Here is a 24,654-nt window from a genome sequence, read left to right as displayed (position 1 = left end):
CAAAAGTAAGGCAAATAGAGGACGTACGAAAACGGGAAAAAATACGAAGGAAAAGGGATCCAGAAGGTTGCTCATTTACGAATATATGGTTACGAAGCTTTGGAAATAAGGGTAAGAGGATATCCTCAAAGCATTTTGTGGTTGTATTGTTTCCGACGGGAACGATCAAAATTAAGGGGAATGAAGATGTCTATAGTGTTGTGTGTGATCTCGGGTGGAGAAAGACTGCTTGTTATAATTAAAGTTGTAATGTGTGACGCAACATAACAAAAACGTAAAAAAGCACACAAGACTGGCAGACAAATTTCGAGAAAAAAAAGTGGTATAAAACAAGAAACGTATTGTGGAAACTAAGTGAATCAAAGAAAACCCAAATGAGCGAGTGAGCTCCCATTGCACCAAATCGCGTTTTGGCAATTCGATTCCGGGATTCCGTACGGGATATCATTGTCTGCATATGAGGGTAGACGTCCTTTATCCACACCCCAATATCCGCTCCCCTTTGGATCCGAGCGAGAGGGAGCAGCGACGTACGTCCCACTCGTGCGTTAAAACAAGACAGAGTCGGAAATAAAAATGTTTGCGCCCCCTAACCCGAAACTCTCCCCGTCGCTTATTTCGGGAGTCTTTTATTCCATCCCTCCTTCGCCAGTGCGATGTGCAGCATCATTCATCTGCAATTGTGGGAGCATGTGCGCATTGGCCGACGAGCCGTCGTGCCGGCGAGTTAAGTCACGATGCGGATGCTCGTTGTGTCGGGTCCTCCAAGTGCGCTAATTCGTTACACCTGAATCCGAGTTCTTCTCTTTATGATGGTACTTTTCCGACATTCAGAATCTGCACACACGATGCTCAGTGCCGAGGGTGTGACCGACTCCGATAACGTTTCGTCGATGATCACCGGCACATCCCCAAGTCAGAATTTGGACGATAGTTGCTTACTCAAACAGGAGCACGATGCAGCCGAAAAGTCATTCAACAAAGGTAAGCGTTTTAACACTTTCAGTTCTTTTTTGTCATACTGTTATCATTATTATATTATTTGTATTGTTTTATTCAAACTAAATATTTAACATTAAAATATAAACGACAATAATATCATTATTTATAAATTCCAAGATTTGTCGCCTATTACAAGAATATATCAAACGATATTGTTTGCATATAAATTCTACAAACTGTTTGGTTGATATTATAATATGTTCATTTCATAACAAACGTTATTTCACCGAAATGTTGTAATTAAACTCGTGTTATGGTATGGTATGTGACCAATGCGTTAATATTACTAAACAAAAGTAGAAATTTTGTTTGTCAACATGTGGACAAAAACAAATATCATACCAAATCAGCGATATTTTTACACCAATTAGTGGTATGTCTGAAATTCAAAATGATCCTAATGCATCAAAAAAACTAAAGTTCAAGGAAAATAAATTAGCGATCGGCGTTTTCGTAAAAAAGTGATGATATGTTGCAACTGCATCTAATTGGCCGAAAAAGGTCTATCGACTGCACTTAAAAAAAAAAAAAAAACGATAAAAGCAACGTTGTAGCGGATCATAACAACTTTTGGCTTGAATGTTGAAACATAAATGTATAAATCATATTTAATGACGTACGATGTGATGATATTTGTCGTTTGATAAACTGAAAGTTTTCGCGATATTTTGAATATCATACAAACATCAAACGCTTAAATCTTTAATGATATTTCTAATTGTAACTCTACATTTGTTAGCAAAGTTACAAAACCTTGCCTGTATTTTAAAATACCTTGACTTTTAATCAGAATGTCATTTGTTGATGATAGTATCGGTGAATATTTGCATGTTTGTTTTTTCCAACGTCAATGTATTTTTGGTGCTCAGTTGTAATCTTCTCATTATTATTTTGTTAAATGCGCCAGAGAAATTACTGGGGCGAGAACAAATCTCACTCATAATAAAAAAATTCCCCAGGAGTTAAGTGATTCAGTTTTAATAAACTGCGTATTTCGACTGATTTAATCAAATTTTACTCAGTTTATTTACATTTATTTTATGGAAGCGGCACGTTTCTCTGAAATTGGAAGTTGATATTTTCCTGATTCTATTTTAGTAGCTTGTAGATAAAAATATTAGTTCACGACTAAGCAAATAATTTGAATGGGATAGTCCTCGCTTTATCATTTACGTAGCAAATCGAAATTATTAGTTGAAATTTTTTGATGCACACTCTTCAGAAAAATGGCAATTTCTTTCCATAAATTTTAAGGTGGGGTGCTATTGACTTAATGTGTTGTTGGTTTTAAATATTCATAAGTAATAAAACGAGCTCATTTCAAAAACTCTCGATACTAAATCAACAATGATAAGACCTGTAGCGCCAAACTCTTCGAAATTATTTATAGGCTATAAAGAATGTTGAAAACCGTATAAATTCCACTTTTAGGATAATGGATAATAAATCACAAGTATTGACACGTCCGTGGCGGCTCACAGACCTTAACCAATAAGAATAAGTTTTTTTAATTATACTTTACCACCGTGAAAAATAAAACTGTAATAAACATCAATTCACAATTTATGGACAACGCACCATTCGTCTTCGCACATTATTTTCGACACCGCTTATGTAAATGTAATCAATTAATCAGTCGAGTACGACGAAACAATAGTTTCTCTTCAATGAATGATTCATTCATTCAGGCATCCTCTGAAATTTTTCTATTTGCTAAAACCGCTCAAATTCCTCTCTTTTTGCTTCGCAATTTAAACTGAGAACGAGGATAAACACCAGTTCACAAAATTCACCACGACTTTGCGTGTCTTACTCTTTGTGTTTTTTAATGTAGGATGTGCGACCTCAGCTTGTAATTTAGCATTTCGCACCGCTATTTTTCTGGTTCTTCTCGAATCCTATCGAATCCTGACCTGACCTAAACACTTATTGTACGAAATCCGGGATACCGTTACGTCGCAAATTTCTTCTCAAAATCGAAATTTCGGCAATTTGGGACAGTCGTGTCTCACTTCGGTTCCCACTGTTTGAGAATCGTGGTTAACGGAGTGCCGCCATATTTGAAATCCGAAGTTCGTCTATTAACTTTTACTTTTGATGCTGTGCACACATTACCATTAAAATGGTTCCATTTGCTTGCTTTGTAACTAATTTAGGATTTTTTTAATAAAAGATAGAAATTTGATTGAAAGATACGTGGAAAACGCTTTTACTAAATGCGTTTCTCTCAAGCAAATGGATTCTCGGTTGACGAGTATACCAGTGATTCTCAAACTGATAAAACAGCCGCCATTTTGTGCCACTCAAGGTCGCCAGTAAGGACGACACTGATCGAATTATGAGGATATTGATTCTGTTATAATAAATTATAAACGTTAATGCCACTCAAGTTGCATAAATTACGTTCGCGACATTTATGTTACCAATACGTCCATAACAAAATAACAGGTATTATTTATGATCTATTTAAGTAAGTGCACATAACCTGGGAGTAATTTGAGTGACAACGGTGACAGTTATGCACGTTGTAGATTAATCCACGTTTCGGCTATATTTTATCCAACGTCAGGAAAATGTCCCGAGAGAGAAAAGTTTGGAAACACTGGTTTATGACAGCTATTGACGTTCGAGGACAATCACGCCGTGTGTGAGCCGTTTGTTGTTTCGTGTCTTGACATAAACATTTCACCCCTTTCCAGTAAACAATAATAATTTATCCAGTTTATGTCTTTAAAGCTCTAATTCGTTTAATTGAAGATTCAATTTCAACAGTTCAACTTGTGATTTAATGGTTGCAATTAAAATTAGTACTCTCAAATTTACGAGAACTTTAACAGCCCACACAAAAACTCCATTTTTCGAACAGTTCTCATTTCAGTATTAATTCCGTTAAACGACACAACAAACGAATTAAGTCCAGTGTGTTAATGTGTTTGTTTCTCAATTTTTTATTTATTTTTGTTTGTCTGAGTTCTGAAATTGCACGCCTCTGTCTCTGTTGCCTTTGATAAATCTCATTTTATTGCGAATGTTGATGAGTAGGTGTAATATATATGCCTTATCCTGATATCCATCAGCAACTGCACCTCGTAGGTAGCAGATTAAAAAATATACACATATTAATAAATATCCGCGAGGTAACTGTTTATACAGGATGTGTCCAGCGAAACCGTTCCATCGCGGTAGCTCATAAAAAACAGCTACAAGTTTTTAATTAAATCGGGTTTACTGCAAATTAGAAATAGTAAATCAAATTGCTGTTTATTACTTTATTAAAGTGATATTGAAAGGACGCAGTAATGGTGGTGCGACGTATTTGCGTGTATAGAATCACGTGGCGATCTGATTCAAGTTTAACCAACAGGAGTGCTAAGTTCAAATTCCGCGCCACTTCTTAGAGGGGTCACAGTGCGCGCCATTTTTAACCAAAACACGTACAACATTCTCTATTCCAATGATCAGATATCTGAAATCTCGCTATTTGTTATTTGTTATTTATGACCCGTCGTCCATGTAGCAGTACATCATTAAATCACATCACAATAATTGTCACGAACATAAAACTGATAAGAATGTAGCGCAAGAGTGCAAAACAAATTAATGTCGTTGTATGTAATAATCACGATAAAATTTAACTTCACATTTTGTTTAAAATAGACGCAGTAAAAACTAGCGCGTGCTTTATGTCGCAGCCCCTCAGGGCACTAAACAAGGTCCAAGTTTTTTCGCTCGTGCCAAATTAACAAAATAATTTATCAAAAACGAACAATTGTTTTTTTGTGGCGGTGAGGGGATCGATGCTGTTGGGTTTTACCCGTTTGTATAAAGATCCTTTGATCGTTTCAGTGGAATTGAACGAAATCTGTACTAGACATTTCGATGCATGTAACAAAGAAAATTACTCATTGTGGAACAATTAAAACGGATAAAAAGGTCAGAGTTGAGATTGGAAATGGTTTGTGGTTGAATTGCGAAATGGGGTATGGTAGCGTATGGGAAGTAGTTGACATTTGATGGCTACGCATCGTACTTAGTTTTTAGTGTAGAGTACGCCGTTGTCGATACAATTTTTTTTCGAGGAAACGGCTCTTTCAATTTTCGGCTATTAATTACCAGTTTGTGAGAGAAACGGATTTGATTGATTGTAAGGTCAAAGTTCCAAACATGTTGGCAATTACTGTTACATTAGCATTTCGTTCTAAAATCGCTCTGCTGAATGTTCTCTGAACTTTTTTTTATTGAGACTTTTTCGGGGCTCCACTTTACAACCCAATCTCTTCCTCTTGTCTTTTTTGTTTATTATAACAGACATTTGTATTCATGTAGGAAAATAAGTTGGAGTTTTATGAAAGTTGGAGGAGGGCTACCAACATTTGATCGATAAAGTCCCCATTTCGCTTTTTTTTCAGTCTGAAATAATGGAAAGAGTAATTTGAGTCGCTAGACGCAGATATTAACATATTATGCAAGACATACTTGCTCATATCGTATTAAAGTTGACCATGGTACAAATATTTCCACTAATGCGCGTTTTTTAATATGTGGATGATAATATAGAACAATTACGTAGTTATTTACACAATGCGGCAAATATTTCGTTGGCTCACATAATCGGAGTCATTCAGCGGAACCATATTTATTTGGCAAATGTTAGACTGGAAATAACAGCGTATACACTTTAAAATCACCGTCCTTGACGTTTTAGTCTATTGAAACAAGAAAAAGTACATAGAAACATAATAAAGCACCACTAGCATGTAAAAACAGTTTTAAAGATTACTCAAAGATGTGTTGTGTTTTCTTTATTGTGTGATGCGTGCCAATTTGACGTTGCTGCAGGACGCAGATTTGTCGTTTTTGAAAAAATTCTCCCAGTGATGTAAAATCAACGTGGAAACGATGTGATAAATATCATCAGGTACGTGGTTTTAACGTAAATTTAACATCTACGGTGATATGGTGTCTGATGTGCCTTTACTGAGATAGTTTTTTGTATTAGAATTTAGGGTATTTTCGACGTGGCTGCTTAGTAATTTTAAGGCCGTGATTTTTGTGCTGTTTTTTACGTGGTTTCGAATGAAAACCGGGAAGAATTGTGTGTCTGCGGCGTAGGTAGAGGAGCGTAAATACAACATACTTTTAATTAAATTTGCGCAAGGGCCCACATGCGGCTTTTTATTAAATCGCCCCCAGTGTGTTGTTTTTGTCAGAATGAAAAGCTCCGAAAAGCGCATCGCTAAAACAGTGGAGCCAATTTTGTAAGGTTCGGCAATTCTGTTTTGTAAATCCATTAAATTGATTGGTTTTATTTGGTTCAGTTCGGGCTGAGAAGGCTCGAGGGTGATCGAGAGAGGAGGGTTGTTTGTGTAGGAAAACAATGGATTTTAAAAGCGATGGGTTACTTAAGAGTCATTAAAGTCTATTAATGGTTGATAATTATGGAAAGTTGGTAGTGAAATATTTACATGTGTTGAGAGAGTATAAAGTTGGACAATATTTTCTGATCTAATTTTGTGTTTATGGCGTGTTTACAGAGCAAGCAGTTCGCTATAAATTTTGGATTCCGTGTGTGTGATTGACTTTTCGTGTTCAAGAATAGACACGATTTTAAAAATTTGAGAAATTTTGTGAAGTTCCACGGTTCACGATTTTGGTTAAGTGATACGATCTGTATAATGAGGCGCCTACGTGAGGTTAATTAACCAAAATAGAATTTAAATGTAAGCGTTTTGTGCAGTTTTTAAACGATGTTTTAGGCAAGAAGACATTTTCGTCAAATTTGTGCACTTGTGTAACAATAATTAGATCGTGTTAAACCGCGCCAAATTAAAATTCATTTAGTAAATTAGAACTTGTTTCGCTTCTGGAACTTAATTTATGCTGGAAATTATGTCAACATAATAAAATTTCGGTCTTTTTTAATTGGATTTTGCACTATTAATTAAGTCAGTTTATTAGCGCTAATCGGATAATCGCCGTAACTTTGATACGTGATCCATTCTAGTTCCCGACCCACAAAACCTCGAACATTGTATATTTTATGGTAAATGAAAAGCAATCCCATCTTTCTCCGCTTCCACTTTCCTGTTTTTGATTGAAAAAATTTCCTTTGAGCGGACTCTTTGAAGTGTTTGAAACAAACAGCCAATAAACTAGAATTCGCGTTTCCTCCTTCTTTGATGTAATACTTCATTTCTGATTCACGAAAATTCCATTGCAACAAGGTACTTTTGCGTCGTAATTTTCCCTTCCCTTCGCCGTATACCTGCGAACCCTCGTCACAGTTCTACCCTGCTTTATTACTATCAATAAATAACTCGCTAACTCGGCTAAATTTACCATTTGTCTACGTTTGGTTCGGGTAAAAGACCTTTTTTTCAAAAGCCGATACAAGAGTAATGATTCATGCCGTGAGTGCTAATCGACTTGCATGCAGAGAAGATAAATAAATGCCTCTGCATGCTCTCGGTGACGAACAAATCGGTGTAAACATGATAACGGTGATAGCGGAACGCAGAGGGGAGAAATAAAATTATTTGAGTAAACAGTCGGGGACAGGGGACAGGCCGCCGATATCGAAAATACTGCTCCGCAATGAAATTAAAATACATCCGCCCGAGTCAAGGTCGTTACAAATATAATTACAATGTTCTCGGAGAGAAAAGACACTTGGATAAGCAGTAGCACTGAACCCGTTGATATCGAAAGTATGCTCTTTCATAAAAATGAACGTACATCCGCCCCGGTCAAGACTGTTGTACGATTATTGTTGCGGTCGACGTTTTATTTTCAAGATTAATATTATTATTTAAATTAATATTTGATAATTTCGGTTTCTTATCGTCATCTTTGCGTTTTTTTGTCTGCCACTTTATTGATCTTTTTTCTTTGGTATTCTAGTTTCGTAACTACGGTTCATCTTCCAGTATTTCGTGTTTTGCGGTTAAATCTTTACATTTTTATTACTTCGTTTTGAGGTTATGTTCGAATTCCAGAAACTGTAATTAGTAAAAGTATGATTAAAACGTTCGACTTATTACTGACGACGGTTTCTTGGAATTGCTTTATTTCGACTAGTCGTTTTGTTGCAACTTCAACATTCAGTTCCAGTTTTTTACTTCGATTTTTTCTTGTCGCTTTGAAATTTTTCGTTTGAAGTGTTTACGTGCTAAAGGTGTTAGTACCTGTAGCCACGGTGGTATAAGTAAGGTGTTTCAACTCCATTCATAAATTTTCATAAAACGGGCGCTTAAAAACTGGTATCGTAGTAGGTTGTGGGAGCTTAAGATGACCGCCACCATGTGGTAGTTAATTGTACTATTTGCACTATCGACTGACGTTTGACATGACATTTGACGTATATTTCCCTTCATCTTTCAAAAAGATGTCACAAAACCTAACCTATAAAACTGACATTTGTGACAACTTGCATTCAAGGACATTTTTACGCAAATTTCATTCATAATTGTGGACAGTTTCATCATAGTATCCAGTAGACGGCGCTAGGAACTTTAAGCTCCCGTGGCCTTCTGGGATCTCTTTGAAAAAAGACCATTTTAAACTCGGAGTTCGCAGACCTGTTATATATGGCCGTGCCTGTAGCTTAATTTGTAGTTCCCCTGCTTTCTTCTCAAGATTTAACTTGAGTCCGTTTGTGCTTTCTTCAATTTGTCTTCTAGTTTATGTCCGCCTAACTGGATTTTTGCAAGGACACCTTGGATTGGTATACTATAATACCAAAAATAATAGTGTTGTATTCCCCCAATTTGTTTAAGCAAGTCTAAAAAATATGAATGCAATGATAAATCATAAGTAAAAACTCATCGTGTTTTGCACATTTCGAGTGGATTTAGGAATTTAACTCGTTACGATGGAAATTTGCGATTTAACATCTTTAAATTTCACAAGTTTTTACAAGATTAATAGGGGCAAAATCAGTTTTATCTTAACAAGTACTAGGACCGCCCACCCGCCCCTTATTTTCTCAGGGGATATGTCATTTGCCAAAATCAGTGGTATTTTACGAAGTACAAGCCCTGCTCACCCACCCTTTACTTTATTAGAGGATATGCCATTTGCCAAAACCAGTCTTATCTTACCTAGTACTAGTCCCACCCACCCGCCTCCTGTTTTCTCACAGGATATGTCATTTGCCAAAATCAGTCTTATCTGAGCAAGTACTAGCCCCACCCACCCGCCCTCTGTTTTTTCAGAGAATGTCATTTGCCAAAATGAGACTTACCTTAGCAAGTACTAGCATGTACTACCCTCTGAGGAAATGAAAGGCGGGTGGGCAGGGCTAGTACTTGCTCGGATAAGACTGATTTTGGCAAATGACATATCCTCGGAGAAACTAGGAGGTGGGTGGGTGGGTGGGGTTAGTACTTGCTAAGATAAAACTGATTTTGCCCCTATTAATCTTGTAAAAACTTGTGAAATTTAAAGGTCTTTAATTGCAAATTTCCATTGTAACGAGTTAAATTCCTAAATCTACCGGAAATGTGTAAAACATGATGGGTTTTTACTTGTGATTTATCATTGCATTCATAAGGTAAGTCTTATTTTGGCAAATGACATATCCCCTGAGAAAACAGGGGCGGGTGGGCGGAGCTAGTACTTGCTCAGATAAGACTGATTTTGGCAAATGCCATATCCTCAGAGAATATAGCGGGTGGGTGGGCGGGGCTAGTACTTGCTCAGATAAGACTGATTTTGGCAAATGCCATGCCCTCTGAGAAAATAAAGAGCGGATGCGCGGAGCTAGTAGTTGCTAAGGTAAAACTTATTTTGGCACATTGTGGATAGGATTTGTTCGGCAAAATTTTGAGATGATGTCAATAGTTTTTTGAGAGGGGATAAAGAATAAATTTTGCTGCATTTTGTAAGGTTTTCTGATTTTGCTGTGACGATTCTAGTTTAGATTCAATGTCAGCCAAATTAGCTTTGCTTTTGCTAAGTTCGTCTTTCAGTTTACTGATTTCTTTACTTCTAGTTCTACCACTTTTGGATTAGCTTTAGAAACTTAGACTCTCTTTCTTGTTTCAAATTTTCTTCCTGCAAATATATTTTTACGTGAGATTATGAATTCGAATTTGAGATTACTAAGCGCTCTATAAGTTTTTTCTTGCTTTCGATTGTAGTTGGGTTTTATTGTTGAGTTCATCAGTTTGTGTATTATATTTTTTCTTTTCTTCGTTTCCTTAGTTGTTAATGTTGATTGTTTTCCTTCTTTGGATTTGCTTCGACTTTTTTCTTCTACAATCTGAAATATTGTGTTATGTTACAGGTTAAAAACATGTTTTGGTGGTTACTTTAGCTTCAAGTTCTTTAATTTTATCCTTTCCTTGTTTTTCTGCTTTCTTCAACTTTTCTTCGATGTCGTTGATCGTCTTTTCTAACGCAGCAACTTTGTTTGATTTTTCATTTAACTAAAAGAATTCAGTGTGAATTATTTGTTTTTTACTTATAAGCAGACGGACCTCATCTATGAACTTGGTTTTACTATCCGGTTCTTTCTTTAAGGTTTTAAATTCTTTCTTTTTATTCTCTAGATCCAGTTTTAATGCTTCTGTTTTTTGACTCTGCAAGGATAATTCGTCCTGTTTATAGGTTGCAGTTTCTAAAAATAGAACATTATTAAGTCAATTTTTGCCATACACTTATCTACTTAGTTGAGTTTTCAACTTAGTGATTTCTTCATCTAAGTGATCTTTTTCTTCTTTAATCTTCTTTTGCTCTTCTCACGATTTTTCGATTTGGTCTTTGAGTTTCTTTTTCTGTTGGGTTGATTTTGTTAAAGTTTCTTTAGTTTTCGTGTAGGATTTACTTAGTTCGTCGTATTTCACCTTTTCTTGATTAAGCTTCTCTCTTTCTCCCGTTAGTTCAGTCTTCATTTCTTGGAATTTCTTATTCATCTCATCTAGTTCTTTCATGGCGTTGTTAATTTTACTCTGGCGAAATAAGGTCTTCATTTCTTCCTCCAATTTAATTTGCTCGATCTCGCGAGTTTTTATAGTTACAATCATTTTTCCCGAAATTTTGATTTTCTATTAAACGAAACCTATACTACAATTTTTACCTAGTTCACTTTCGAAATCGTTCACCATCGTTTTTAGTTGGTCTTTGGAGGTTAAGTGCGATATGTTTTTAGGTGTTCTGTCAACAAACCGTTTATATTTGCCATCCTAGTAAATTTCGTTAAAAATTTATCAAAATACAATAGACCATTCTTACTTTCAAACTCTGTAGCCCCTCATTTTTGGCCGCGTTTTCTAATTTTTCCTCAAGTTTTTTAATTTCGTTATTTTTTTCTCCGATTTCCACCTCTAACGAAGCAATCTGGTCGATGTATTTGTCCATAGATTTGTCAGACTTTAGATTCTTGGTATCGCGAAGGAGCTGGAGTTTCTTCTTTTCGCTTATCATCGGTCTCAAGAGTCTGGATTTTGTTCCTTAAGATGTTTAGTTCCTGTTCAATGACGTGCAGTTGTGTCTTCAAATCCAAAGTTTGTTGGTCCAAATCTAAAGACCTAGGTAAGATTTTCAAAAAACGTTTGTACAGAAATCCGAAGAAAGTTGCTTGCTCTTTTGAACACTTTTCGTGGGGTTTTGATTTAAACTAAGTTCTTCATGTAGCCTCTCTCAGTCCCTTTTTTTGTTGTATGGTCTTCGGCTTCTAGATCTTCAACTTTGTGCTCAAGTCTAATTGTTACTCAATTTTTGTTAAAAACACATATAGGAACCCGAAGAATCACTCTTGTTTCGTTTTTGATTAAATCAAATTCTGCATGAAGCCCCTCACGCTCTCTTTATTTTTTTTATTATCTTTGTCTTGAGATCACCATAAAGATAATTCAGTGAACTTAAGTCACACAACCCCACAAAAGAACGTTGTGTGCTTTGTGTCAAAGTACAAAAGCTTTAATTAACGCGAGAAATTCAAAATAGTCGAATCAACCGTTTCACAGTGTATAGTGTATACCCCATTTAGCTTAGTAGAATAAAATGATTTATGTAAACAGTGAAACCAAACTTGGATATTGACTAATCTCATCACTGGCAAAAGCACAAGTTGTTGGAGCTTCCAATATGGCAATTTTTTTGTCGTTTTCGCGGAAGATATGATGATAATATCTCTGGCACCGTTTGCAGTTTAAAATTAGTCAAGTCCACCCCTGGTCTACATTACTTGATAGTCTTAAAATGCAGATGCATCAGTGAATCTATTTATGGATTTCTTTGTTGGCTATTTACATCATCTCAGCGCATTCCCGTCACCCTCTATTACCCAAATTTAATATTTATCAAGTCGAAGTATGGAAATGACTGTGTCAATAAAATGATTGAAGCTGAAGATGACAAGAGCGTGTAAACAAGTTATTTCGAGAAATCCTCTTGTTCGTGAGTTAATTGCTGCTGTAACGAAAAGTGATATCTTCTCCAAGGCCGTTTCAAAAACAGCCTATTGTCGAAGCCTAAATAACACAATCTGTCATTCTACTGTCATAATAAAATGGCGATGAGGGCTCTTTTGACGGTGAAGCTATTTATGCGCTTTTTATGGTCCTACGAGCCGCTTTAGTTGAAAGAAATGGGCTTTCGCAACGCAGAGAGTTACGGGAGCTAAAGAGGTCGGTACTGCCTGCCATAAACAAAACTGTTTATTTATTGAAATATTTCTCAAAGTGGGCGGCTCTTCGCAATAAGTTAAATAAACCGGTGGCTTAAATGGGAAGTAAGTGAATCAAGGAGACCGAGTTTCCGGTATACGTTGTGTCATCATTCGCTATTCTTAAAAAGTACACCCTCAGCAAAAATCGCTTATATACGGCCGCACATGATGTAACTGGTTTCTAAATATTCCACGATTGTGTAAATTATTGCGAGGTAAATAAGTGTGAATTATGCTATGCTAATCAAGTCTAATTATGCCATGCCTATTTGCACTCCTCCCAGGTGCCTTTTTTACCATCCATAATTAATTTGCAATTAGTTTTAATTGATGTTGCTTAAATGTCAGTGAGGCGATGCTCGCGATAAACATTCAATCTAATTTCGATTAATAACACGATTTGCAATGCGCTACGTAATATTTGCACTTAATATTGGTGAAGTGGCGCTGTTATTACTCAACAGACGCCTAAATGTCAAATAAGAGCTGTGTTATCTGGCGATTCTGTCAATTATTAATTGTTGGGTAAATGTAAAGAGCAGGTTACACGTACTTGCAGTTCGCGTTGACCGTGCAATCGAGCCTTTATTCCAAAACTAGCCACAGTCATCACTTGAACAACTCAATTAGACGAAGACAATTCGATTTCCAAAATGTCTTCTAAAATTACTTTTGTCTTTGATCAATAAACGAGATAAATGTGCCGTCTAGGACGAAAATCCTTAACAGCTTTGTTACATTTGGCATCTAGTCACGTTTCTAGAGCCCGAAGTTTTTTTATTAGGTGTAATATTTTTTGTCGGTATTTATCATCATTTCTTTTTCTGCAAACAAATGCGTCCGTTGGAATTGCTGCCACATGTTCGGCTTGACGTCACAGAAACATCCCTGATGAGAAATGCTATCGCCAACAACTGAAATTATTATAAATGTCTCTTGTCATGAAACCATTGATCGCCAAGGCTGCGTCAACAGGATTTTGTACTTAGATTTGTCCAATATTCGTCCGGAATATATCTCAGGTGCACTTCGCCTCAGGAACCCCGTAGTATTTATTACCCAATCTCGATTATCACACGTTCCGCATCAGTTCCCGCACGTCGTGACATAATTTAGCAATTTTATGAATTTTTGGAACCGTTCGACGTCTAGCTGAATAAGCTCGTTCGCCAGCGCTACTGTCATCATAAAATTTAAAACTGCCAATTAAAAGATCGTTACTGTCTCTGAACCCAATTCAATACCAATCAAATCATGCTTTATGGATCCACTTACTTACGAACTTTTAATTTGGAAGATCCGCACTCTCAGCAATTTTCCTACTTCTGTGCGAGCATCCGCTTCCTAGAAAGAAACTGCCAAATTTTTAATTAACTTGTCTTTTTTCCGGTGCGCAAATTAACTTTTATTACTCCAAATCGTAAATTCTCCTTCGGGTTGATGTTTCCAGGTAATCAGCACTTGTGATTAACCGCAGGAATGTTCTCCATATTATTAACGACACTGGTCAGGCATCCGTATCAGATGGTGATCACAATTTCAAGTATTCGCGACTTTTATTCACTTACTCATTCGAAATGGCGCCGTTTTTGAGCATCGCCAATTAATCATCGAAGTTTTCAAAGAAACGAAACCATAAACAGTACTGGTTTCTCTGGACTCGGGCGGATGTAAAAATGTGCCAACACCCTTCCCCGTGAGTAAATTTTGTGTGATAGGTTGTAAGCACGCGTGTGAGTGGTGTTCATTTAATTGCGGAAATCACTTTTTGTGGAATTATGGTCTTGCGTTCGTTAGCCCACAAGCGCTGTGTGCGATTTTCCATTTCCCGAATTTTTTGTTAAGTTCGGTTGAGTTTGTGGGTCGTGTTTGTAAAAATAGCTCTCCATTTCCTAAAAGCCAATTGGCCGGAGGCAGCTCTATCATCCGATAAAACTGTCACCTACCGGCGCTGGATGACGAGGCAGCTAAGCGTTATTAAGGATCTAATTTTCGAGGTTTATTTCTTAAAATATGGCCGCTCAAAACGATGTGAACATCACCTCTATAAACCTTTTATTACATAATTTGTAACGAAGTTGAATTCATTATAGCTGCAATGTATCAATAAAAGCTTAAATAGTTGAGTGACTAATATTACAATTTATGACTCACTACCCATTGAAAATGGTTAATTAAAATATTAAGGTGTAATATATAAATTAGCTTCGTAATTACGCACTGGTTTCTCTTAATGTCATTCGAAGAAGAGGCGGCAAATGGGCAAATCAGCAACTTTCCTACATTTCTGCCACACAACACCGCTTCTATTTTCAAGGTCTGGTGCGTCTCCGTCACTTTCAGGGTTGCCAATTTCGCAAATTATTACTTTAAAAACGAACCAACCTTTAATCGCTAATGGAACTTCCCACACATTTTTTTGCAAAAATCGATCACTCAGACCCAAACGGGAAGTTTCTCGTCTTGGGGTCAGGGCTGCTCCACCAAGACGAAACCTACATGCGTTTTAGAGATGTGTCGTTCGCGAACGAACGAATCAAATTGAACGGGTCGTTCGAATGAACGAGTGACCGAAATCGTTCCCAACGCAAACTAGTCGTTCTTTCGTTCATTTCGTTCACTCGTTCACTCGTTCACCGTTCACATTGTCTCGACTGGATCTTGGTTCCGTTGGATCTTTGAATCATGGCTCCAGCACAGTTCTATGTTCTGTATCCAATACTAGGAGCACATGCTATGCTATTTATGGAATTAACTAAGAACATAAATTTTCCCGACAGATTAATTCCAGTAGTATGAATTTAAATTAGAAACCGGGAACGAAAATGACAATTTATGACGATAACTAATATACAATGTTCATAAACGTCTGAACATTAGAAACTAAAAAAATAAATGTAAATAAAGAATTATTATTACTATTGTAATGATCATTAATAAAAAAAATCCCTATGGCCACGTAAAAAGGTACAATGTATAATATAGTCAATGAACGTGACTATTCACGGCTTCATCACATTAGAACGTAAGGAAAAGGTATAAAACAAAAAAAACAAATCTGCTCCTACATTGTTCATCGTAAGGGCGACGACCGAATGATTCGAAAGATCCAATAAATTATTTTTTTTACCCAAAAGTTGCTTGGAAGCTGTGATAACAACGAATTTAATTTTTGTGTGAAAAGTGCTATTGATGTATTTATTAACACAAATATTTGCGTCCACAAATTCAAGTTACTTTTTTTAAATATTAAATTATTATTTTTACATCACAGAATTCAGAAAAAAATCGTTACATGAATCTCTAAAAAAATGAGAGGTATTAAAAAAAATTAAATGTAGACAAAACCAAATAGACGTTAAATCATTAATTTTTCGAATCAGATCATAGTATATTTCAAACGATTTAATTTGACGTATCACACAATGCAGTATTCGAAAAAAAAAGACAGCAATGGGCCGGGGTTTTTTTTTCGAATGCCTATGCGATAATTCTGAGCATGACCTTCCCTATAAAGTGATCGGATTCAAGCAAAAGGGAAACTAAGACCATTGACCGAAGAGCCGAAAGACCGAATGATTCATCAATAGATCCCTGAGCCTTGAATGATTAAGAACGAAGTGAACGGTGAACGAAGTGAACGAAATGAACGAAATGAACGAAATGAACGAAATGAACGACATTTGACGACCGGGTCTTCGTAGGGACCGAACGATGAACGATCCGTTCGTAGTGATGACCGAATCTGCCCATCCCTAATGCGTTTCAAATTCGGACTCGGGGGGATCACGTAGCGATAACTTCATCGCACCGGACTAATTTCGACACACATTTTAGAACCAATTTACTTTATGCGGCGGAAATCGGTCCTCCTGGGACCAAATGATTTTCTTCATACGTGCTTTCGAATGCGAGAAATTCAAGACTCGGACGGATGCGATATTGTTTTGTGTCGGCGAGGTAAACTGCGCACTTGTCGTTCCGGTTTGAGGGAATCCTCAGTATTCCCCTTTTGTCACGAATGTGCAGTCAATGCCGCCGTTATCTGGGAGCTTATCAGTATTGGCTGCAGTTTTCGGAAGCCATCGTTTTTACCTCTCCGGAAGTACGACGCGGAAGTTACACCGTGGTCATTTTAAACAATGTTCTTCAGTTTTGTTTTTCCCGTCGAACCCTACAATGGCGTAGACAATTAATGTCATTAATAGATCCTGCGTTATTGTGTGAACCGGTCTTCATTGTTGTGGGCTGCTATTGTTTTGTCCGCGTAATCTTATTCGCACTTGTTACACGGTTATATATTACACCAATTTGTTAACATTGAAATAAATCTTTGGCATTCTTCTACCTTTTCAGTCGGTGACTATATGGGAAATTCTTTGTGAGTTAATTAAGCAGCCGGTTATGACGTCACCATAATGTATTACTGGGTTAAAAAATATGGCGCCGGAACTTCGATACATTCAGTATTTTCCGTGTCAACAAGATTAAAACTTTGATTCGGATCTGGGATTTTAATGTCGATGATAAGCGAAAATTATTACATATTCATTAAAAATAACACCTCGCCGTCGTCATATTTATGTTGTAATGTCCTCAACATCGTCGCCATATCAGCAGAAGAATCAAAACATGTCATTCCAAATTTGGTAATGTCGTAAATTCTGCTTGATAACTTTATTTCTTCTTCTGCTGTTATTTGTTATAAAATGTGTGTGGAATTTAAATAGCGTGCGGTAGTGCCAACTGTCATAAAAGTCCCTAATCAGTTTCTTCTGTTTGATAATTGATTCCTCCGCCCGCATGTTCCGCCTTAATCATTTTTTCGAATCGAATAATAATTTATCCGAGCGTCTGACCGCTCACCTTGCTTCCTGTGTATGCCCATAAGTGTTTATGTGGGGGGTCGAGTGACCATGAGTGCCTCAAAAATCGCAAAAAAATCTAATGAACTTGTCGTTGCACCATTCATAAGTTAATTAATCATATTCGGTGTCACGACGTATCAACTTTCAGATGCTATCCGATGTCTAAATTGTAAACAGATGTCTGTTTACAAAATTTTGACCAATTTGTGACCAGTTTTTGTGTACTTACGTAAGAACTCTAATTTTTATTTACACGATGATGAGTAATGAATTCCTAAACTGGATTCCTAATTATACGGGAAGTCTCTACTTGTCTTTGTAGATTTAACACTGTTCGAAAATCAACTTTGGCCCGTGATCAATGATCAGTTAAGGATCATCCAAACCAGTTTGATCGTGTTTATTTCTCTATTTGCGCCACTGTAATGTGTAGGGTCAGTGACAGATCCATTTCCTTTCTTCAAGGTTTTTCAAGTTCCGTAACTCCTATAACAGTTGCAAAAATGTTTTTTAGCACGTCGGCACACTAATGGACTTCTATTAGTGTCATTTAAAACTCAACATTTTAGTGTGTTTTTTTTTTCAAAGCTGATAAGTATTTTAATTGAGTGTCGGTCGTATGCGACTACAATTGTCTTAGTACGGTCCTGAGTTACTGTTCACGCTCAACAGGCGTATCCGTGAGTCTTCCTGCGTATTTCGACAAATAGTCAGCAACGCGAATGTGGTGTTATTTATGTGCTCCAAAGCGATTTTCAATGATTTCCCCGATTTTGGTGAGTGATTGACAAGTTTTTTAGTCTGATTTGACAACCGACGTGCGCTTTCAAAATTTTGCAACGCCGACTTGATTTACGGACATCGTAAGTACACTCGTGTGTATAAAGATAACAAAAGTTATTTATTATACTGTACCGTGTTAAAATGCAATAATAAAAAAATCATAAACATAATAACAACATTGCATTGACACAGACTGACCTTATCCTTTCTGGTAAAATTGTAGGAGTGGGTTTATATTGTTTTGCAGCGCTGTATACGTTTCTGTAACTGTATAAATTATAAATAACTCATTTACATATTTTGTCAGCATCTAACAAAGCCATACCTACATGTATTGTGTCGAGTATAGGCATTTTTTCGCGACCAACGTGCTACCAATTAATCGCCAATAACTGTACAATCGACGTCACGTTTCCATCGAAATGTAATAATTATTGACAGCCGTGTCGATAAATTAGTATTAGTACTGCAACAGAATAATAGAAATCAACTTCTGTATGTATAATTGGCCGCGTTCGACTTTACCCAAGGTAAAAGATAAAGAAAGCATTGAAGAACGAAAGCATGGGCTTCAAATTTGGCAATTATGTGTGGTTATCTGCATAATTTCTAGCCGTCCAAAATATTAACTTTATCCTCGACATAGTTAAATCTGCACTTTTGTGGCAAGTCGACGTAAAAAATGATTGGAAACCTAGTATTCGCAGGGGCGTCTTCCCAGAACGTGACATTTCACGAACGATATTTCTAAATCAGCCTCCCGAGTCAAGTCGAAAAGTGTAACTCTCCCGAGATCAGGTTTCTGTTACATATCATTAGATCGTTGAAGGAGTCACAGCCTCGCAAACTTAATTGTCTATAATTTTATGCACCTGAGAAGATGATGTGATTGTTTTGCACGAGATAAACTCGTGTTGGAATGGTGAACTAAAATAGGCACTATTATATTAAAATTATTAAAAAGTCTGTGAACGGAAAATACAGTTTTATTTCTGACGCGACGACACTTTCTACAATGAAATAATGCCGCCGTAAAATATATCTAATCTTATTAGATTAGAGGAAAATGTCAGACCGAGTGACATCTGTTTTATGTTTGAATTAAAAGCACGAGACGGCTTAACCCTACGGAGCTTTTTATTCATTTACGAGCTAATCATACTCCTATGTTTGGTAGCGATTCATATCTCAATTGCGGTTGTTGAACTATTTTCTTGTTTATTATATGATGAATGCATTATTCCGCTTTATCGTTGTTTTTTAATTACATCCGCATCGTTGATGTCTGTACAATACTCAGCGTACACATGCAAAAACCACCATTTCCCCTGCTATAAACTATGAAACGTCAGTCTAATAAGGCGGTGGTGATATTAAGCAATTAACCGCAAAAGATGACGTAGTTGTTGACTACCATCTTCTGCGGACTTAATGAAACCTATCAGTACTACCGTCGTCGCCGAGCTAGTGTGACCCACGTCAAAATGTGCAACCAATTCACAGCTCCCAACAAGGCAGAAAAAGGTGCGCCTATGTGTGTTTTCTCAATTACGCCCCACAAGGGCCCGCTCTTGCCCCGCTCATACTCACTTTTTTCGTCACTTCTCCTATTTTGTTGCCTGTGTATTTGTACGTCTGTACTCTCAGTCAATACATTGTTATTTTTATTATTGTTATTGTGTATTGTTTTTGTTGTTGCAGATCTGAACGGCAGCATCTCGCAGAAATGGAGGCGGTTACGTAACTGCTGCGCCTCCCTGCGGGGCATCAGCACTCAGAGCAGCCCCGAGGCGTCCCGGGACTCCCTCCTGAATACTCCTAGTCCTCGAATTCTAGTCAGCACCCCACACGCCACCTCGTCGCTGCGGCTGCCCGGCGCGAAGAAAAGCAGCGTGCAGGATGTTCTGCGCGCGAAGCTGAGTCGCATCCACGTGGGGCTGAGGAAGCGCAGGGCCTTGTCGGTGCAGGAGTTCTTCCACAGTCCCACTCACGAGCAGCAGCCGCCGCCGCCGCAGCCGCAGCCCACGTTCTACGTGCCCTCGCCAGTTTCTCCGGATGCCGGCTCCACCTCGCTGCCCCTGATCGATGGGGAGAGCCGCAGGAGGGCGAGGTCGCGTCAGAGGAACAGCGTGAACTCGGTGGTGAGCGCGCGTGACTACGGCTACGACAGCGAGCAAGGGTACGACTCGCTGCCCTACGAGCCGCCCCCGGACTACGACCTCGACGACACCGCCACAACGCGGAGGTGGTCGGTGGTCGGGAGCATTTTACACAAAAATAACCAAGATAACAGCAAGGCGAAGAATTTAATTAAGCTAGAAAATGTAAATATTAAAATTCCGAAGACGAAACTCAACCACAAGCACTTCGAGAGAGCGAGATCGCACTCGCCTAATAAGAATAAATACCAAACGAAACCTGTTAAAAGCGAAACAGACAACAAAAATTTTAATTCCAAAGTAGTTACCTCTAAAAGCCATTATGAACTTATGAGTACTAAACAAAGGCCGGAAGTTAGCCAGAATGGTGAATGTGAACGGATGAGTAGCGAACATAAACAGGTACGTATCTAATAGCTCCATTACACAACAGACGCAACTAGACGTAAAGACACGAAAGGAACGTCGGCGTCTCGCACGTGACCTAAAACACCCCGCTTTGCGGGTCGGGTTCGAAGCCCGATTTCTAGTTTCTTTAGTAAAAAATTTCGTTCAGGTCCGCACTCAAAACAAACACAATCTCACTATTCAAATCCCATGCAAAAAAATATATACTTTGAGTAAATAGTAAACAGCCACATGATTAACCAAAGTACTACTTTTCGCACTTAACTTTTTGTAATTATCACCGATTTCCTATCAGGACTGGATTGAAGAACTAGAAGAAATCGAGGAAGAAGAAGAAAGCAAATTCTGCACTTTACCACGCGGGGGTGGTAGTACTTTCACCATTCGACAGGTCGTTTTCCAAAAAGGGCAAGGCTATAAAGCTTTGGGTTTCAGTATCGTAGGAGGAAGAGATTCTCCAAAGGGCAGCATGGGCATTTACGTGAAAACTATTTTCCCTAACGGTCAGGCAGCAGACAGCGGAACTTTGAAAGAAGGTTGGTACTACATTTTTTACAGTTTTCGCATGTTGATAGTTTTTTCGTCGTTTGCCCCCATTTGTAAATGAATAGAATAAGTGACAATCGGTGTTGGCCTAGCGGATCGCGAATTAACACACTAACATGAGTGTAACGACCATTGTTTTTGTTCATCGGATCGCCGATGATGAGTGTACCTATGAATGTCCTAATTTCGGAATAGTAGTACCAGAACGCGGTGTGTGGTTGAAATTTACGATTAACGTCCCGAGTCGTGCGGCCTCGATTTCACGTCGCCTTCCTTTGAGCAAGAAGCGAAAAACGTCCAAAATAATACAAGTTAATTTTCCCTTTCGTGCCCATATTTTGCATAACTTATCTTACATTTATGCAAATTCAATCGCTTGTTTAAATCGAATACTGATGCAGTGTCTTGATGATAATTGTAGAGATCCGCACGTAACGATTTGGAATTTTTATGTGCATTATAAGCACCCACAGAACCTCCGTTTTATTATTTAAAGTAGCTTCTAATTACCTTATTAAAAGCGCATCAGCGGGTTAAATATTCACTTTGAAGCTTCGTTAAGGTGACAATACACCGGCGTAGACTCGAAAGTTACGACCTTGAGTTTTAATGCAGTTTATCGTTTTTCAGGTGATGAAATTCTGGCTGTCAATAGTAAACCCCTTCATGGAGCTTCCCATCAAGAAGCTATTAACGTATTCAAGCAAATCCGTCAAGGCCAAGTCTTACTGCATATAGGACGTCGCGTCGCCAAAAAACCACGTGAAAGAGTTGCTTAAGCGATTTTTTCAAAAATAAAATGTATTCCAAAGACTATTCTAGTATAAGCGTTTAATGTATATTATCCTAATGATTTTGATACTGCTAATAAAACATCTAAAGACTTGTGTGTTTTATTCTACAGGAAACATCTATCACATCGTACATAACTTCACGAGTCACCGAGGTAAGAAAACTACTAAAACAAATCTACTACAACGTGTCTACATTTTTGAGTTATTCGGATTCACGTGCTTAATATTCTTCGCTAAAGCCTCTCGGTTAAGGTCGCCACCCCAAGTTAGAGAAAATAAGGCTTTTTCGTAATTCAAGGAATTCTCTAGCGTGTCTGTCGTCGCGGTGTTCACAACATTCTTAAACGAACGAACAATCCGATGATGGTGTTGTAGTCGCACCTCTATCCACTCCAACGTCTTAGTCAAGGCGTCCTGAGCAGGAACAACATGATCCGCGACGCCATTTTCGACGCAGCCTTGAGCTGTCAGAATCTGGGACGTCAGTAACAGATTCAGAGCCTTCTTTGGTCCAATTTTTTGAACAAGCCTGAAAGCACACCTCTTTATTTACAAAAATTCAAGTAGGCGGGAGTCACGTGAGCCGCAACGACCACTCACCGCGTAGATCCTCCCCACGCGGTAATAATTCCCATTTTTCCTTGCACGAAGCCGTATTTGACATCGTCAGAGGCTACTATAAAATCGCAAAACGTGGTGATTTCCGCCCCACCTCCCAACGTAGGGCCTTGGATTAAACACACGCTGAACATTGGTAGGTTGTGTAAGCGGTTTAGAGTGTCTTGCATCCAGCTGCTCATATGTAGAGCTTCAGTTTGGGTACCAGAAGCCTTCGCGAACTGGAGGTCTCCCCCGGAACAGAAATTTCCGCCGAGTCCGCATAGAAGGACCGCTTTGCCTTCCTTCCATTGCTCGAGCTGGAGAATGCACTGGCGGAGTTGCACCATCATTTTTCCTACGGGAAAGTGTGAAAAATGGTAGCGAGAAAAATGGTAGTTACCGCTAATTGCATTTTTCTTGCCGGGGTTGTTAAAGTAGATTATAGCAAGGCCTTTATTGAAGTGTTTTTTGGAAAGGACGATGTCGCCCCCGTCAAATTGTTGCAAGTAAGTCTCGATCTCGTCAAAGTTCAGCTGGGCATCGGTCGACATTGTCGAGGTTTGCTAAAATGAGAATTGCAACTATACAAATTGAATGGGACAAATTTATGTATAGGCAACCTTATATACAGCAACTGGATATCTGATTCAAGCATTCCAGAATTTCCAGACGACGTAACTCAGAATGTTGTGGCTGTCTACACTATCACGGAATAACGTCTACTTTTTCGGTTTGACTTTTAAACTTAAATTAATAAAAAAAATCTAGAACAACGATTTTAGAGCAGGAAATGATAACAAAAAAATTTGTTTCCCAGAAATCTGTATGAACGTTTAAGCTAACTTACTTTTATGTATTTAAGCATTATGTAGGTCATCCGTTATAAAGAAATAACATATTTAAGTCGAAAGAGAAATGACTATACTTTGTAACGATCGTTTATTAGTATGCGAAAGAGAGAGATAGGTAGATCATGTTTTAAATATAAAACTTTACCGCTGTATAACGTAGTTGGTGTGTCCAAATTTTTACCAATGTAAGTTTAAATAAAACTCTTGGATCATATAATTAAATTTGTAATATGATTTAAAATAAAACTGACATGAGTGTGGCTTTGGAATAAATGTCAGTGCCTGAGAATTAATTGAAAAAAATCTCCGGCTATTCATAAAAATGTCGATATCACTTTAAATGGTAATACAATGCTGTTTTTATAGTAATTATGGATAAGAGTTCATGGATGACGCAAATACCAAACACATGTATCAGAGGCCGGTGTACAATGTTTTTTATATATTGGGGGGTTAACCAAATTAGGAAACTTTCAAAGTAATTTTCTTATTATTTATGGCATGTTTAACGAACAGCATGATTTGTCAACGATGCCGATTTTAATTGCAAATATTTCTCTTAAATAATTTAAAATTCAAATTATCACGAAATCAGTGGAATATTTTTAGCTTTCTAAAGCAGCCGAATAGTGTAAACTTAAGATAAGCGTTATGCGCATTATTAAATAATAGTACTATATCTGTCACTATTTTAACGTAAGTACATAAAAAGTTTACGTTAAAAATTTCACCTTACGTGCACAAAATAAGTGTCCTTTATATTAAATTTACTTACGATTTCTCACTGTAAATACTTTTATTACAGAAATAGAACCTGCACGACCACTTATAGCGATAACACCGTTCTGCGTCAAAGTTATGTACGTTTAATACTTATAAAAAATAATTACAATTGACATTGTTGCAAAAATGACAGTGAATATTTATATACTTTCCCTATGAATAGTACAAACAAATGATTTAATACACTTT

The 24,654-nt window shown here is 37.6% G+C and overlaps 3 protein-coding genes across 5 annotated transcripts; 1 reads left to right on the top strand and 2 right to left on the bottom strand.

Annotated features, from left to right (window-relative positions):
- Window positions 1-675: 675 nt before the first annotated feature.
- On the top strand, window positions 676-22,320 carry LOC135141237 (uncharacterized). 2 transcript variants are annotated; one of them, XM_064072150.1, is made up of 4 exons: window positions 676-984; window positions 20,026-20,885; window positions 21,187-21,427; window positions 22,068-22,320. In XM_064072150.1, the coding sequence occupies exons 1-4, from the start codon at window positions 810-812 to the stop codon at window positions 22,214-22,216; spliced, it is 1,425 nt and encodes a 474-aa protein (XP_063928220.1). In that variant the 5' UTR covers window positions 676-809; the 3' UTR covers window positions 22,217-22,320. The 2 variants fall into 2 exon arrangements, with proteins under 2 accessions (XP_063928220.1, XP_063928221.1); XM_064072151.1 differs by lacking the exon at window positions 676-984 and adding an exon at window positions 19,719-19,848.
- LOC135141651 (uncharacterized) lies at window positions 8,458-11,027 on the bottom strand. Its single transcript, XM_064072935.1, has 6 exons — window positions 10,829-11,027; window positions 10,670-10,738; window positions 10,482-10,621; window positions 10,314-10,430; window positions 10,075-10,264; window positions 8,458-8,540 (listed from the first exon to the last, which is right to left on the bottom strand). Exons 1-6 carry the CDS (start codon window positions 11,025-11,027, stop codon window positions 8,458-8,460), a joined length of 798 nt encoding a protein of 265 aa, XP_063929005.1.
- On the bottom strand, window positions 22,315-24,549 carry LOC135141241 (ethylmalonyl-CoA decarboxylase-like). 2 transcript variants are annotated; one of them, XM_064072156.1, is made up of 5 exons: window positions 24,458-24,531; window positions 23,452-23,575; window positions 23,232-23,394; window positions 22,832-23,186; window positions 22,315-22,760 (listed from the first exon to the last, which is right to left on the bottom strand). In XM_064072156.1, the coding sequence occupies exons 3-5, from the start codon at window positions 23,380-23,382 to the stop codon at window positions 22,421-22,423; spliced, it is 846 nt and encodes a 281-aa protein (XP_063928226.1). In that variant the 5' UTR covers window positions 23,383-23,394; window positions 23,452-23,575; window positions 24,458-24,531; the 3' UTR covers window positions 22,315-22,420. The 2 variants fall into 2 exon arrangements, with proteins under 2 accessions (XP_063928226.1, XP_063928225.1); XM_064072155.1 differs by lacking the exon at window positions 23,452-23,575 and having other exon boundaries at window positions 24,458-24,549.
- Window positions 24,550-24,654: the final 105 nt, after the last annotated feature.

This window comes from Zophobas morio, unplaced genomic scaffold (genome assembly GCF_036711695.1).
Source record: "Zophobas morio isolate AGI-343-1 ecotype UQ-CSIRO unplaced genomic scaffold, CSIRO_AGI_Zmor_V1 ptg000044l, whole genome shotgun sequence".
NCBI lineage: Eukaryota > Metazoa > Arthropoda > Insecta > Coleoptera > Tenebrionidae > Zophobas > Zophobas morio.
This window is presented reverse-complemented; position numbering and strand designations above follow the sequence as displayed.

What these genes read in the sequence shown, in the direction of transcription:
- LOC135141237 (XM_064072150.1), top strand. Translation starts at nt 810, where the DNA reads ATGATGGTACTTTTCCGACATTCAGAATCTGCACACACGATGCTCAGT. An exon ending in TGAGTAGCGAACATAAACAG is followed by an intron (nt 20,886 to 21,186) that starts GTACGTATCTAA and finishes ATTTCCTATCAG; the next exon opens with GACTGGATTGAAGAACTAGA. An exon ending in CAGCGGAACTTTGAAAGAAG is followed by an intron (nt 21,428 to 22,067) that starts GTTGGTACTACA and finishes ATCGTTTTTCAG; the next exon opens with GTGATGAAATTCTGGCTGTC.
- LOC135141651 (XM_064072935.1), bottom strand. Translation starts at nt 11,027, where the DNA reads ATGATTGTAACTATAAAAACTCGCGAGATCGAGCAAATTAAATTGGAG. An exon ending in AAACCAAGTTCATAGATGAG is followed by an intron (nt 10,431 to 10,481) that starts GTCCGTCTGCTT and finishes GAATTCTTTTAG; the next exon opens with TTAAATGAAAAATCAAACAA. An exon ending in ATTCGAATTCATAATCTCAC is followed by an intron (nt 8,541 to 10,074) that starts GTAAAAATATAT and finishes CTTTTTTCAAAG; the next exon opens with AGATCCCAGAAGGCCACGGG.
- LOC135141241 (XM_064072155.1), bottom strand. Translation starts at nt 23,382, where the DNA reads ATGTCGACCGATGCCCAGCTGAACTTTGACGAGATCGAGACTTACTTG. An exon ending in CAAGAAAAATGCAATTAGCG is followed by an intron (nt 23,187 to 23,231) that starts GTAACTACCATT and finishes ACTTTCCCGTAG; the next exon opens with GAAAAATGATGGTGCAACTC. An exon ending in GCGTGGGGAGGATCTACGCG is followed by an intron (nt 22,761 to 22,831) that starts GTGAGTGGTCGT and finishes GTGTGCTTTCAG; the next exon opens with GCTTGTTCAAAAAATTGGAC.